At 41.7% G+C, this 15,019-nt stretch overlaps 1 protein-coding gene across 2 annotated transcripts in view; it reads right to left on the bottom strand.

Annotated features, from left to right (window-relative positions):
* Nucleotides 1–15,019, bottom strand: part of adkb (adenosine kinase b) — a 112,643-nt gene that overhangs the window by 27,805 nt on the left and 69,819 nt on the right. For both annotated transcript variants that reach the window (XM_086139566.1, XM_086139567.1), the window contains exon 7: nucleotides 4,598–4,768. In XM_086139566.1, the coding sequence (XP_085995692.1) occupies nucleotides 4,598–4,768 (171 nt within the window). The remainder of the gene's footprint in view (nucleotides 1–4,597; nucleotides 4,769–15,019) is intronic.

The following is a 15,019-nucleotide window of genomic DNA, read 5'->3' as shown; positions in this document are numbered from 1 at the left end:
TTCTAGGTAACTAAGAAAAAATGATTAAGAGAGCTTCTGATATGTGTCTGCATCCTGTAAGCAGGGAAGTGACAAGTGTTGCTTAAAAGCCTCAAAAAGTTTTCTCATGACCCCTTATAGATGACACCTACAGATGACGTCTAGTGCCATAGGTGTCACCTGAAAGCAACAGTTTGATGCTTGTTAGTTGTGCTTCCTGTTCTCAATGTTTTATTGGAGAAATGACGATGCTTGCAGCGCCGACGTATGAAAGGCAAAGTTATAGAAATGCGTTCCTCCGGGCAAAGTATCTCACAAATTGTTTTCAGAGAACATTGTGACAATTTTTATGACCCTCTAATGATCTCGGTGAATTACGGACGTTTCGACGAACGCCACCATGTGACTAAGAGTGTGTGGCTTTAAGTAACCTCACTAAAAGTTGGATAACGCAGTGAAATCTGGTGCACATGTAGATGAAGGGCATTCATGATCTTCTGTCCTTTCTTTAAAAAGTCATTTTTATTAATGCATTTATACAAGAAGAAAGTAAAGGTCAGAGATTCAGAATTTCCTGTGGCAGATATGCATGTTTTATTTTATTCAGTCAGAACTCTTACGAAGAAGTTGGAGACTATCCATCCAAAATTAAAGGTAAAACACATTAAAAACAAAACAGCTTTTGCATTTAGCTATTTTTCACAGCTAACGCGCACTATGACTCATCACGCTCACTGACTGTACGTCACACTGAAGGTCAATGTACTCTGGCTCTGAACGGAAGGCTTGTGACTCATCACAGAAATAGCACATTCAATTAAAATTCAGTTGTGAAAGACACAAAGGAGAGCAGCAGCTAATACTTCATGTCTTTTCCTCCAATGACACATTGTGATTGTTCTGCTTCACTGGCTTTAGAGATGGTTCTGTGTTCATCCTCCCAGTTGGCCTGTGGGGCCTTGTGAATAAACACATAGAGGTTAATGTCTCATGTTCTTCACTGTTCTCTGCAGACAGCTCTGACAGGAGGAGAGAGAAGAGCATAAAAGGAAAGCTGTTTCTGTAATACGCTAATCTGGCTCGCACATCTCTTTGTTTTAGGCGGTGAGACGGGATATTTTCCGGAAGCCACAGTTGAGAAGCACATCTCCACACTGCTGTGGGTGAGCTGTCAAGGGGAAATTCTTTCTCCCTTTTTTTTTTTTTTTGCGAGAACACCGTTCATACCCTAAGGGGTCTTTAGTGAACTTGCCATCACCCACACATACTGACAGCGGAGTGCATGCACTTCCACGGTCTCACACACGTCACCAAGGCGATAAACAGCCATGGGCCTCGCCAAAGAGATAAGGCTTCCAAGCAGTCTATCAAACAAACAAAGCCAGATGACGAATCTGGGGAGAAGGCAGTTTTTAGGAAGAGACGGCGTATTGCTCGTATACTGCCATTGTCTGGCGCTTTTTTCCTACCTGCTCGTATGATATATACTGTGTGTATATGTGTAAAAAATATATATATATATATATATATATATATTTTATATCCACCTACTTCAGCCAGTCCTGGAAAAATCATTAAACCCCCTCCATACAGACATCACACACACACACACACATGCCACACGCACGGATGCACGCACGCACAACTCCATGCAGATGGAGAAAAATAGGGCTGAAAGCCAAAACGCCTGAGGGGCTTTTCGTGACAATAACCTTCTGTAGAGCTGCTTGTATTCCTCCACCTAGATCACAGAGAGGTGCTGAGGGACGGATGGGAAAATATGCAAGATAACCATACAAAATATTAGGCGAGAAACATTCGAACAGTACTGAGGATGAAGAAACCCATGTCATTTTGCTCTCATGGCCTGGAGTGATGGAAGACTAAATGCCCTTTTAAAACAGCTTGAACACTGAAATGATGACGGTTCCTTTCGCCTCAGCAAAGCACATTAATACATAGCTGAATGCCATTTCCACTTTTGTTAAATGGCTCACCTATTGAGTATTCAATTACAATGGCTGTCTCTCGTTTGGAAGACGAGACCGGAGCCCATATAAATAAGCTCCCTCTGAGTGTGGAGCTGGAGAACACTTTGGAAGGCACGGAAGGCGACGCCATTTAACATAATACCACCTCTTGTACGATGGTACTATATAATGTTAAATGACAGAAGAGCAGGCCGGTTGGCTATGGGGCAAAAATGCTTCACATCCGTGGTATCCTTTCATTAAGGAAACACGTTTGCACAGATACAAAAAGAGTCCAAGGACATGAAAAGATCTAAATTTAGGCGGCAATGAATCCAGGCTTAAAAACATCAGTCAAGGGGATTAATTGAGTCTCGATTAATCATTCCATTTGTCTATGATGGGACTTAAATTCCATAATACCAATTTGACAGTAATGATCCAATCCTTTCCCCCCTTTGTGTGGTTTATCTCTTATGCTCAAATAGCAAAAGCAAATTGTGGCTAATTTTATCGGCAAATCCACTGGCATGTGGTTTTTCCAGCAGTAATGATTCCCTCATTCGGGCCTAATTAACTGCAGCCATTAAATGGAAGGAAATGCAATGCCCTGAGTTCCATGTCAGGTAGTCAGAGGGGGACAGCACAGGAGGACTCAATTAAGCCCGGGCTGTTCCCAGGTTATCACACAACATGTTAGCCAATTAAATGAAGTAGCATCTGAAGTCTACGCATCTCCATCGGCCGTCTCGGAAGCCTTGGCAACGCTCTTCCTTCCTAGCCTCTCCGCCTTCCCACCAGCGAGTGAACAGGAATTACACTATGACCCAAAAAGGCAGTAATTACAGAATGGATAGAAAACTGTTATATAAGTAAGAGGATGCTGATAGGTCAGGCACAGCCTGCTGATGCCAGGTTTCAGACAAGTACCAGCAGGATCAAATTATAGCAGAATTACCCAGGGTAGACTCACTTAGAAACACAGGCATATTTCAACATCAGAGGCAGGCAAAAAGAAAAAAAAAAAAAAAGAGCACCAGAGGGTATTTACATATTTTGGAGTCTTTGGTGTTGCACGACTGTTCTGGAATGTCAAATGCTCAAATGGGAATTGTGATCCAAGACTTTGGTAACTTGTCCTTAACTAGTACTTAATTTCGAGGTTTCAATTTCGGTTAAAACGACACACAAAACGAGTCACTATCAACTAATCTGATTTTGCAGTTTTCAAAATATTTGTCTGTTTGCCTCTGCTCTCAGCACAATGAAGTGCAGTAAGTGTGGGAGAGGACGTCAGATCCAAGCAGACACATTAGCCTTCCCGGACGGTACATCCTGCGAGGCTATCGGAGTCAGTTTGCATGAAACTAACTGTCACTGACTTGTTATGAAAGCATTGCAGGCTGATGCTGATCCATAACATTAGGGAGGTGGGGGTTGGAAATCGGGGTGAGGATGGCTGGGGCGAGGCTGGGGGGCCGAGGGGCCGGGGTGGGGGGGCAGGGCGCACTACAGCATGACCGCCAACCTGTCTGGCTTGTGCACAATGGGAGGTCTGGTGCTCGACTGTATGAGCAGTCATTCCCTGCTCCCTCCTCCCTCCTCCCAGCGGCCGACAAGGGGGAAGGCTAAAAGGAGTCAAAACACTCTGGACAGGCATTAGTTCAGTACAGACCCTGGAAGACCTCACTGCTTGAGGCAGCAGAGGGGTGAATATCTGCTCTGTTTCCCATCGAAGCGCTTATTTTGGTGGTTTTACTCGGGTTTGAATCTGGAGAACAAGCCCTGACAGAATCTACAAAAGATAATCTTTTTCAACAAACATACATTGCAATTATCCAAAGTTGTTAAACTGTAATGACTGGAGGTGCAAGCGAACTTCATAGGCAAACAGTTACAGTACCACCCACCTGAAAATACATAATGTTTGCAAAATGTACGCTGCGGTTCAGGAGACAGAATCATTCCTCACAGCAATTAGGGAGCAAGAGAGATATAGATGTAAACAGGAGGTCCTATGCTGGAAAAACTAAAGTCAGCAACTGTAATAAATCTCCAAATACTGATCAGCTTCATCTATTCTTGCCCGGCTTTGTGGAGACATTCTCCTCCCAAAAAAAAGAGGACCTTGTTGGTCCTGTCTTTCCATCCCACCCACTTGAGGTGCTCGTGACTTGAGAAGACCACCTCAACCCGGCTTATCCTCCGCCTACCTTCTCTATTTTATAAGAGCGGGAGGAATAAAAAAAATGACAATGAATAGTGACGGTATTGAGATGAATGATTATTAGGGCAATTGTTATTCATCGCTTTATAAGGCAGCGGTAGGTAGGTGCCGAGTTAAATGGAGATTGAGGAATGAATGACAACAGTGAAACTGGATAAATGAAACTCAGTATCACTCTAAACAAAGTGAGACAATGAAGTGTTCAACTGGAAAAAAAAAATATACTTCCAGAGAGGCTGAAGAATCCCTTGAGTAACTTGTTATTTTAATAGAAAAACAGCCAGGAGGTTTATCGTCAGAACCGAGTTCTGCGTATCAAAAGATAATCATTTGGGCTGGCTGAGTCCAGCCACAATATTAGATGAAAATCTAAACTCTCATAGGGAATATCAAGATAGAACATTTGTTTTGTTTCACTTACCGTCTCATTGCCGAACAAAATGTCAACACAAGGCATGACCTTCATCAATGGCTCTTTAAAGAACTGGCTGATGAAAGGTGCTGAGAGGTTCATGCAGAAGATTTTGTTGTTCTCTGCAGCGTGCTTTGCCACTTTGAGGATTGATTCCGGGGAAACAGTCAGGAAAAAACCCTGAAAACAAGACAATAATATTTATTTCGGTCATATTCTCAGTTTGACTGACTTGAACCGAACCAAAGGAAATAATCCGAACGGCACCCCTGTAAAGGAAGCATTACCTGTTATTGACAGCATTGAATGTGACTGAAAAACAGGCTACTATGTTGTGAAACACTTTAAACAGCTAATTTGCGGGTTTTGGATCCTGACAAGGAAATTCTAGGGTGACAAGGCATGGTATTATTGAAACAACACAGAAGCAAAACAAAGAAAAAGGAAAGAGGGCAGGAAAAAAAAAAAAGTCCACCCAGAACAAACCCTGTGGCCAGGCTCCAGGGCTCATACTGGAGGAAGCTACGTGCACGTATCCGATGATAGGGCAAACAAAAGTCTCGTCTGGACTCTCCTTACTTGGAAACAAGAGAGGCAGGTCCACTCATTGTGTGAATGAATACAAATCAGGTAAGAAAACACCTTTGTGTTGCAGGTGGAAACCTGAAGCGAGACTCTCCTGCAAGCCACACAAAAACACTTCTCCTTTGATACTGATCTTCTCATCCTTGTTTTTCAGCAACAAGCTGCTCTGTAAAACCACTGTGTCACAATAGGGACAGGGGGTGAGGTGGGGTGGGGGGGGGTCGGAGGAAAGGAAAGTTTCAACTCACTGATACATTTAATCTGTCTGAAAAGCGTCTATTACGAGCTGAAGCGTAGTTCCCAATAAATCGCGATGACATTTGCACGGTGGAAGAGCAACGTTTGTGAAAAAAAGACGTTGACGTAATGGACGGATGAATAGAGGTTGACTGAACAGTCAATCAAACAGACAAGGCATAGCAACACAGAGATGCTGAGTAGAATTCTTCAATCGTCTTCCCCCCGTGTACCATTCAAATGCAATCCGGCGCTTCCGATGCTTTTTTTTTTAATTTTTCACATTTCAAAGTTTGGGCCCAAGTGAGCACCTGAGGTTGCTGTGCTAAGGTCCCATCTGTTGAGACTAAAAGGCTGTTTTCAGTGGATGCGAGGGTACAAAGGAAACTCACTCCGGGCTAATGGCCCATCACTGACCTTGACATTTTTCTTTTGCGGTGTGCCAACGTGTCACAGGAGGGGGAGATTGTTTTCTGACACAAGTGGTCTTTCTTTGGAAGTTGAAAATAAACTGTCATGGTGGCCGTAATATTAACACTGATCAAAGGCCGCCGACTCGATCAAATATCTGACGAGAGGGTGAACTTTGAAAGCCATGCCACAGTTTTCCTAATCACACACCGGCTCTATAATTTCCTTCTAACCCCGCTGTTACGGCCAATGTCATTACATTAAAGTGCTCTGGAGACTGATCTGAAAAACATGAACTGACTCCTGTATAAATATGCTTGTGATATCATAAAGTTCTCATGATTATATGTCTGATTTAATGATGCTGAAATGAAAAAAGTCCAAGCGCCGACTCGGGAAAAATAAGACAACTATACAAATATGCCATATTTTTGCTTTGATTGAAACTACTTTTTCAGTGCGGTAGGCTGATAAAATGAAAAGTTTGATTTTATGAATGAGTCATGCACAAGTAATAGACTAAGCCAAGACAAGCTTTTGATACCTTATCACCAGAGGAAATGGATGCTTTCAGATAGAACGCCTACGATGACCCAAATGCAAAAACCTGTCGGTCTAGCAGGAATCCCGGAATTGTTTGTTGATTTGATCAAGAGAACGGCTCCTTCTGCTGCTGAACCCTTAAAATGCCGTCACTTGCAAAGCTGTTGCTATTGTGTTAACATTGCACAGATGAAAATCTGTAGATTGAACCAGCTGACTGTGCTACGTAAATGAGTGTGAACCTGGGTGGAAATAGTGACACAGAGAAGTATTGATATACAGCGTGACTTCGTCACTGTTTCCACTGAACCAGACACGATACTGACGCATTTTCTCGAGAGATTACTAAACTTATGTCATATGTGAATTTAAGCGGTACTTTATTCTGACGGGAAAGTTTTCATCAATATTATTGTTGTAGGGCAGGCATGCCTCATTTTAGCGGCTCCTCCTGTCTGCATGCTGAAGCGTCCCGTGGCAAGACACTTAACCCCTTGTTGCTCCCAACGGGCTGGTTAGTCCCTTGCATGACAACATTCAGCGTGTGAATGGAGACCGCAATCTGGTGTAAAGCGCTCTGAAACTACAAGGTGTGAAAGTGCTAAACAAGTGGAGGCCATTTACTTTATCTTTAAGCCCAAATAAAGTTAACCGTTTAACAGAAATTAATGAAACAAATGATAAAAAACACAAACAAACAGAAAACGGACAAAACATAACACTGATATACCTATTTGATACCCTAAGGAGCTTCAGTTCAACAGTATATCTGTCCTTAAATGATGCAGAAATGCATGAGCGGTCACTGCCAGCCGGAAAACAGTTTTTGCGTGTCTGTTTGAGGTCAAAGTAATGTTACTGGAATCCCGTTCATAAAAGTCACGCGGGTCACTTTTTTCCACCAGCCTCCCAATATTGTGACTCCAGTTGTTCGCGGGGGGAGCCACGGGCTGAGCCAAGTGAAATTCCAGTTCCCATCGGTAGCCTCAGTTGGCTACGAAACAGGAGAAGTTAAGTCTTTAGTGCTGCAGTATATATCATGTATCAAGAATACCGGATCGCGTTTCCCACGTGTCAGAGAGCCCAATGAAGTGGCATAACTATCACATTTCCAGGTCAAGATGATCAAAGTGCTTGCTCACTAAGTACAATTTCCACCCAGCCAAAACATTCAATAAAGTATTCAGAAATGCTTGCCCCTGGCAGACAATAATGCAGAACGATGTTTGGCCATGTCAAGTTGTAATTTAAGGGAAGGGTGAGAAAAGCAAGGCATTCATTTTCAATGATTTCTACTTAACTCACACAAAGAAAATGCCTAAATGCTACTCTGAGATGAAATTAGTGGCAATCCAACCACAGAGGCCCAAACAACCACACAGCAGAAACACATCATCACATTTTCCCTGCATCACATCAGTGTTTTCCCCTCCCAGGGCTGTTCACATTTGAAAGGCTGGAGTGTGATGGATGGCGTGGTGTCACCGGGCTTAAAATAAAAGTGGACATCTGAAGGGTAGAAATGATCTATTTTGGGAAGGGCATTTTCATTTACACCAGCAGCAGAGGTGGTCATGGAAAAGGAAAAGCTTTTTTTTCCCCTCTCTACCAGGGCTATTTTAATTCTGCAGGGATACAGAGGAGTGTTCAAAGTACTGTGTCACAAGGGTTTTGTTTGACACTTCCTATTACTCAGGAAGGAAGGAAGGGATTTGAACTATCATCACCTCAATGAAAACAATAAATTCCTACAATCCTATAACTTTACCTAGACTTCTAAATCTTTAAGTTGATGTTTTGCAAGTTTCTCTAAGATGTCTAAACAACGTGATCATTTTTGCAAAATAAAGTCTCACGATGAGACCTGCCCATCAGCTTTGCTAAGTATTTTGACATCTTTCGTGAACATTCGCTATCGGGATCATCTCTTTATTTTGCATTCCGGTTGACTCCCGGTTTCTGCATGCATCATTTTCTTCCATCTTAGCACAAATGTGTGTTAATAAACCAGTTTTTGGCAACTTGCTAAGCATCAAGTAGAAACTAGTTAGTGACTAGCCAGTGAGCAAAGCTTTTCCATCAGGAGCTGGTGAACCAAATAATAGAGAAAGCGGATATTGCCAGCATTCACCAGATGGCCACAAAACCAAGCTATTGTTGCTCTGTCTGCTGTGTGTTTCGCGTGTTTGTGTGTGTGTGTGTGTGTGTGTGTGTGTGTGTCTGTGTATGCAAGTGTGTAGGCATGTAGGTAGTGTACACAGTTGTTTGTCAGACAGCTGCCCGCGGACCTCTTCAGACTTAAAAAAATAAAACAAAGCGTTGTCCAGTAAAAATAGTCAAAGTTAGGTCAACTTTAATAATTCCATAAGGCACCCATGTTATCCTTGTTAAAGACAAAGAGACATTGAGAGATTGCAAAATAGTTGTCAATTTAAAAAAGATAATGATAGTAACTGCACTTCATCTTCACAAACAACACTTGAAAAGCTATTTTATGAAGTACAACACGTTGTAATCACATGACCGCCCCCATCAGAACTTTTGAGGGAAGTTATTCCACAAACAAATAAGTCTGAGCATGTGATTGTATGTCTTTACTTTTGAATCAATAGTACTGAATAGTTTGCAGGAGATACTGGTATTATTTTCTTAATGGAGTCACCAGATGCTATGGGTTTGGACAAAAGAAATAAATAAATAGAAATTACAAAAATGCCATTATTTGTCAAAAGTAACCTTCCTCATTCTGTTTGGAGGTGTTCTGTTTTTCGGTTGAGGGCGATGTACATGTTTAAGCTCAAGCAAAGCAGGGCTTCCTGCTGTTTTAAATTAAACTACTTCCGATGAAGCAACACTGCATCAACATACAGATGTGTACGGTTCCAGTTCCTTCGGCGCTTAAATGCTAAAATGCCCCACAACACAAATCAGGTTCCAATGCTTTGCTTACATACAGTAAGTGAAAGAGGACAGCAGCGGCAAAGCCATTTAAACTAGCCCGCAGCAAATGTGAGCATACATTTAGGTGCTCATTTAAATTCAAAAACTTTGAGCAAATACTTCGGTCTGGAAAAATTAAAATACATGGCTTGTGTGTTTCTGCCAAATGGTGGTTAATATCCGGGTTCATCCAGACTGATATAAAACCAGTACACCATATTTAGTACAGATTCAAAATGAGCATCATAATTGCTTGGGGAACTTTTCCCCTCAGTGGAGCAGAACAGGGCTTTTTTTTTTTTAATATTTTTTCATTGTATAATCCATAATCATATACGTTTCAATCATTTGACTTAAAACCTTTCTGTTCATTTAAAATATGCTTCTTACTTTTGTTTTTGAATAGTGTCTGAATTGCAGGTACATGTCCTCATTATCAACCTCAACCACAAATTCTTAGTTCATGCAAATATTTGCAAAAAAATAAAAAATATTCAAAGAATTCCCTGGTAGAAAAAAAAGGAAAGGAAATGCAATTTTAATGAATTTCCTCAAGGCGTTCTGGAGGTGTTGTGCTAGTGAGAAGTGGCCTTGGTTGTACTTCCTATTTGTAATGCTAACACTGCAAGACTCCAGAATTTGTGCTGAAAGGAAATGCTTTTGAGCTAAGGCAAGTAGCTACAGAGAAAAGAATACTATCTAATGAATTAACTGAATTTTAGATTAATGGCGGCATTCTTATATATCATAGATACTGGACAAATATTTGAATTTGCATGGATGAAATATTGCCACACATACAGTATACAGGACTGTCTCAGAAAATTAGAATATTGTGATAAAGCTCTATATCTTCTGTAATTCAATTACAAAAACAAAAATGTCATACACTCTGGATTCATTACAAATCAACTGAAATATTGCAAGCCTTTTATTATTTCAATATTGCTGATTATGGCTTACATCTTAAGAAAACTCAAAAATTCCATCTCAAAATGTTAGAATATAATGAAAAAGTAACTTTTGTTTTTTTAATTGCATTACAGAAGATAAAGAACTTTATCACAATATTCCAATTTTCTGAGACAGTCCTGTATAGTATAGTTTTGAAGTGTGTTTAATACACATTTATCTTTGATAATAACATGTGAACTTACTTAAATCGGCTCTGATGTTTTTTTTTTGTTTAACCTCACTTGGAGTTTAGTGATAGAAAATTCCACGGCATCCTCAAATGAGTACAGCTTGTACTTCAAGACAGGCGGGCGACAGTTGTTGCTTGTTTTCTGTGGGGTAAACAAATAAAGTATACAACCCAGAACCCCAAAGTAATTACACAATAACAGCAAAAGAATCCCAGTGCACCACACAGGACTTCATAAACAAAACATAGCATATATACAATTTTTGCAACGTGACTTTGTTTCAAGATGTTTTATTAAGCGGTTTGCTCTCGTGATAAATTCCTCCTGTCATAAAAGTCCTGTGAGCTAACAGGCAGCGTGGCAGAGCTTTTCAAGAACCGCCCAGGCAATGCTATCCCTGTCATTACCATAGACAGCCCCCCATCATCCTCTCTGGTGCACAGGGTTCATTACACAGAATTAGATGTCACACAGATCAGAGCGTGCGTGATGCCACACACTGCTCTCCTCCTCAGTTATCTCTGTAAAGCACTGTTGCGAGGTGGATCGATAGCTGAGGTTTGGAGCTTCATTAGCTCAGTATGACTCCATCTCCATCAAGACACCTCTGGCACGCTACGCCAGTGTTGCAAGATATATTTTACTCTCTGATCCCAAAGGTCCTGCTGTTTTACACACAAACATTGGGACAAAAGAGACTTTCGTACATGATGATGGGTGGGGAAAATGTATCAGTCTGGCTCAATAAAACGGCAGAAAGAAAGAGGACAAACAAACAAAGATAAGTGATTAGTGGTGTCACCAAATCCCTTGAGTGGCAGTGAGAAAAAAAAAATGCAGGAGGATGAGAAGAGCTTTTCAAGGCTCTTCATTTCAAAAGAAAAAGAGAAGCAACAAAAAAAAAAAAAAAAAAAAACACTACAAAGCAACTTTCACAATGCTAATGATGTTTTGTTTGCATTGAATCGGCCAGTTGGTTCCATTTATTTCAATTAAGCCAACAGAGAAGATAAATGTGTAACAGCCTCGCAACGTGATTCAGCACTCCCTGCACTTTTAGGATGTTTGATCTGACTCCGAGGCAATCCAACAGAGCTGTTAACATCTGCCTCTTCTTCTTCCCTCTTTCATTAAGAATCATGTTCTGTTGAAGCTTATCAGACATCTCGGAATTCATCCACTTCTTTTGAGGGAGTTGGGAGGAAGCCAACTGTACTGGAAACATAAGGGAGGGCGCGCAGAGATGAGGAAAGGGGCTATCATGTCAGCCCGAATCTCCAGGGCAACATAAATGTACCACAAATGCTAGATTTAACAACTGGGCAGAGACATCACTCACTTACTGCTGCTGTATTTATTTCTATAAGCCACTTTGTCTGGTTTAAATATTATCTTTATTTTTAAGCTCGCGGATATCTCGCCCTGATGAAGTGAAGCTCTCTTGTGGTGCATGTGAATTACACAGATGCAGTTAGAAGGTCAGGAACGATAACGAAACATACCTGGCCAATGTCGCCATAATGCGAGAGGATAAAAGAAGATATTAGAGTCGACCGCAGAACATTTGAGGCGAGCGTGTGTCACACTGCAATTTGTACAACCATCAGAGACCGTAATTACATTAACCTCAGACGCCTCTGCTCTTAAGTAACGGGGGAAAAGACTCGGCTGGAAAAAAAGGTTAAGGTTTTGTCGGAATAGCATTGGATATATTAGTTTGATTTGAGCAGTATCTCACTGAAAGTAATTTGAGACCAGCTTCGGGGTCTTTTCAAATGGCTGCCTTTTGCTCTTCTGTTAAGCTCTACAGTTTCAAAAATGTGTTGGCCAGGGGAAGAGGCCAGTCTGAGCGGGAGAACGGGATGCCAAGGAATGTACTTAAGATCTAAAACAGACAAGATTTAAAGCCAAGAGCATTTAAATGCCAACACTAATCCACAAAATAATTCACCACATAGCGCAAACTGATTCTCTCTTACAGATACCACATGTTACCTCTGCGAGGAGACGAAATAAAAACTGATACCGGAGGAGAGGCTCTTGTTTCCTTTGGAAAAACTGTTATCTTCGTAATGAAAAAGAAAACAATGCTTCTTTCTCTCTCCCCCTGTTCTGCAGCAAATCTATGTTTGCACGGTCTTGTTTCGACTGTTGTTCTTTGCTCCATCATTGGGAGATTAGCCCAGAACAAACTGTTTGGATTGCAGAGAGTTAAAATTTACTAATGCATACACTCTCAAGTGTCCTTGTCTGCCACACTGCACTTAATTAGCATTTTAGTGCAAGCAGTTCTCTCTCCTTCAGTACCTCTGAAGGGGAAACATCACTCCAATTCTTACAAGCGCACGCACGTAGACACACACACACACACGCATGCACGCACGCACGCACGCACGCACGCACGCACGCGCGCACACAGACTTTCTGAGTCTGCTGTAGTTTCTTACATGATTTGAGAACAGGATGAGGAATGGAAAGGGGAGTCTGGGGGGGCCAGTGGAAAAATGGGATAAAGGTCTGCAATGTGAAAGCAGATGTTGGGCTTCAGAGTTGTCTCTTCTGAACTGGCTTGAAAGGACATATTAATATATGGGTCAGATGTATAAAGCAGAGGTTCGGTGTCGGAGTGTCGACACCGCGGAGGGATTTCTACTTTCAGTCGGTCGAAAGTTGAGCACGGACAGAAAATACAATCTCAACAGACATTCTTGGGAAGTGAACATTTCCAAATGTGCCACTCTGTGGATATAAATGAATTAGTGCACTTCAGTTGAACACTAGAATGAAGAACCGAGGAGACAGTCTTTCACTGTTCACAGTCACTATGGTGAAAGCTAGCGCACCAGCTTGGAAAATTACAGGTAATTGCAGAAGCCATTGAATCCAGTTTGGTTTTGGTTGAAAGACTAAAATAACAAAGCTCTGATTGCTGAAAAGACAAGGGCAGGGAGCTTGGAGGCCCCGTTGCTAAGAGTTAATTTGATACACATTTCTCCCCCTTCAAATGTCTGAGGTACTGGCAAGAGATGGCAAAAAAAAGTGAGAGGGAGGGTAAGACCCCTGCTCTCCCTGCAAATACTATCCATCTGCCATATTACATTTAACCAGCATGAGAAGCCAAGGGAGTGCCGTTGCACAATATTGTGTGAAGGCTGTCAAACTCAATGCAGGAGCTTGATGCCCACTGCTCAGAGAGGAGGACAGGGGGCTGCTTAGATTTAGTCTAATAATAACTTCTGACTGTGTGCACTCAGCACCAGCAAAACAGGGGATAATGTGGCAGACATGGAATTTTTAATTTTTCATGCCTGATTTAAAGGACATAATCTAATTAAGCACTCTAATATGACAGACTGTGCATGAAAAATGGCCTGCTGGATGCATTTCCATGGACAGTTTATAATTTCTACTATTTGGTTTTTCTTATTGAAAGAAAGAATAGCCTTGGTTTGACGATGCAGCACGGGATGATGGGAGTTGTGGTCGATAGGGCTCCCGTGGAAGCTCCGGTCATTCATTACGTTTACTCATCCTATAGATATCATGTCAATTCACTCCAACGAGATAAAAGTGTAACTTAGGAGCGAATGACAAGTTGCTAATAAAAAGGAGAAAAGTAGAAATGAAAATATGTCAGATGCACCAAATGTTCCAGGCTGCTGGAGCCGTGAATAAAATTCAACACAAATCTAAGCACCGAACATCCCATTTTATCAAAGACCAAGTCAAAGCTTGGGCAGAGGCCTTTAGGCTGGCTCAGCTCTCTGACTTTTCGTCACTTTGCAGGCTTCATCAAATTGCACACATTCAGCAGTGTATTCTGTATTTGATTTGTCAGGGTGTTTGATTAACTTTGTCACTCCAGACATTTCTGCAGTCATTTCTCAACGGCTTATTATGGGAAAAATGGGACTTTTGTTTCTTTATCATTTCACTGCAAAGTTAGTTTGCGTGTGACAGTGATAATATTGTGTCTGTGTGCACAATGGTGATCGTGGTGCTGCTTGTGGTTGTGCAGACGCACAACCTGATGTATCGGAGGCTCCGGTCCAGTGTGGGGTTTTTTGGCTGACCCATCAGTGCACAACTTGTCAAAACCGATGTAAAATGTTCAGGATTATAACTTTAAGGTAACAATTTAAATACATTCTATGATGTTGTTTCAGTGTCAGTAGCAGGATAAGGGGCAGCGCCAGAAACACACAGGTAAACACTGAAGAAATAGAAGCCAGGGTAATTTTTTGACCCCCGGACTAAGTCAAACACCAAGACCTCCGAAATCTACATCTGCCACGAGCGAACACAAACGCGTCTTTTCATTAGAGCTGTCCGCTTCAATAAGCTCCCACGGCATGCGTACCTGACCCGAGGTTGCAAAGTAGGCAACCTATTAAAGAATCGTAGCACTCAGGCCTCAGCAGAGATACACCTGATGACGTCACCCGGGTTATTTTCTCAGAAAACCTTGGAAAACCCCTTGAGGGCCACAGGAGACATTATAAAACTGTTTTCCCAGGGTGAGTGGTACTCTTCACTTCCAGTAAACCAACTTATTTGAAAAAAAAAAACT

Source organism: Fistularia commersonii, chromosome 32 (genome assembly GCF_037954325.1).
Source record: "Fistularia commersonii isolate RoL2024-O1a breed Wild chromosome 32, RoL_Fcom_v1.0, whole genome shotgun sequence".
In the NCBI taxonomy this organism is placed as follows: Eukaryota; Metazoa; Chordata; class Actinopteri; order Syngnathiformes; family Fistulariidae; genus Fistularia; species Fistularia commersonii.
This window is presented reverse-complemented; position numbering and strand designations above follow the sequence as displayed.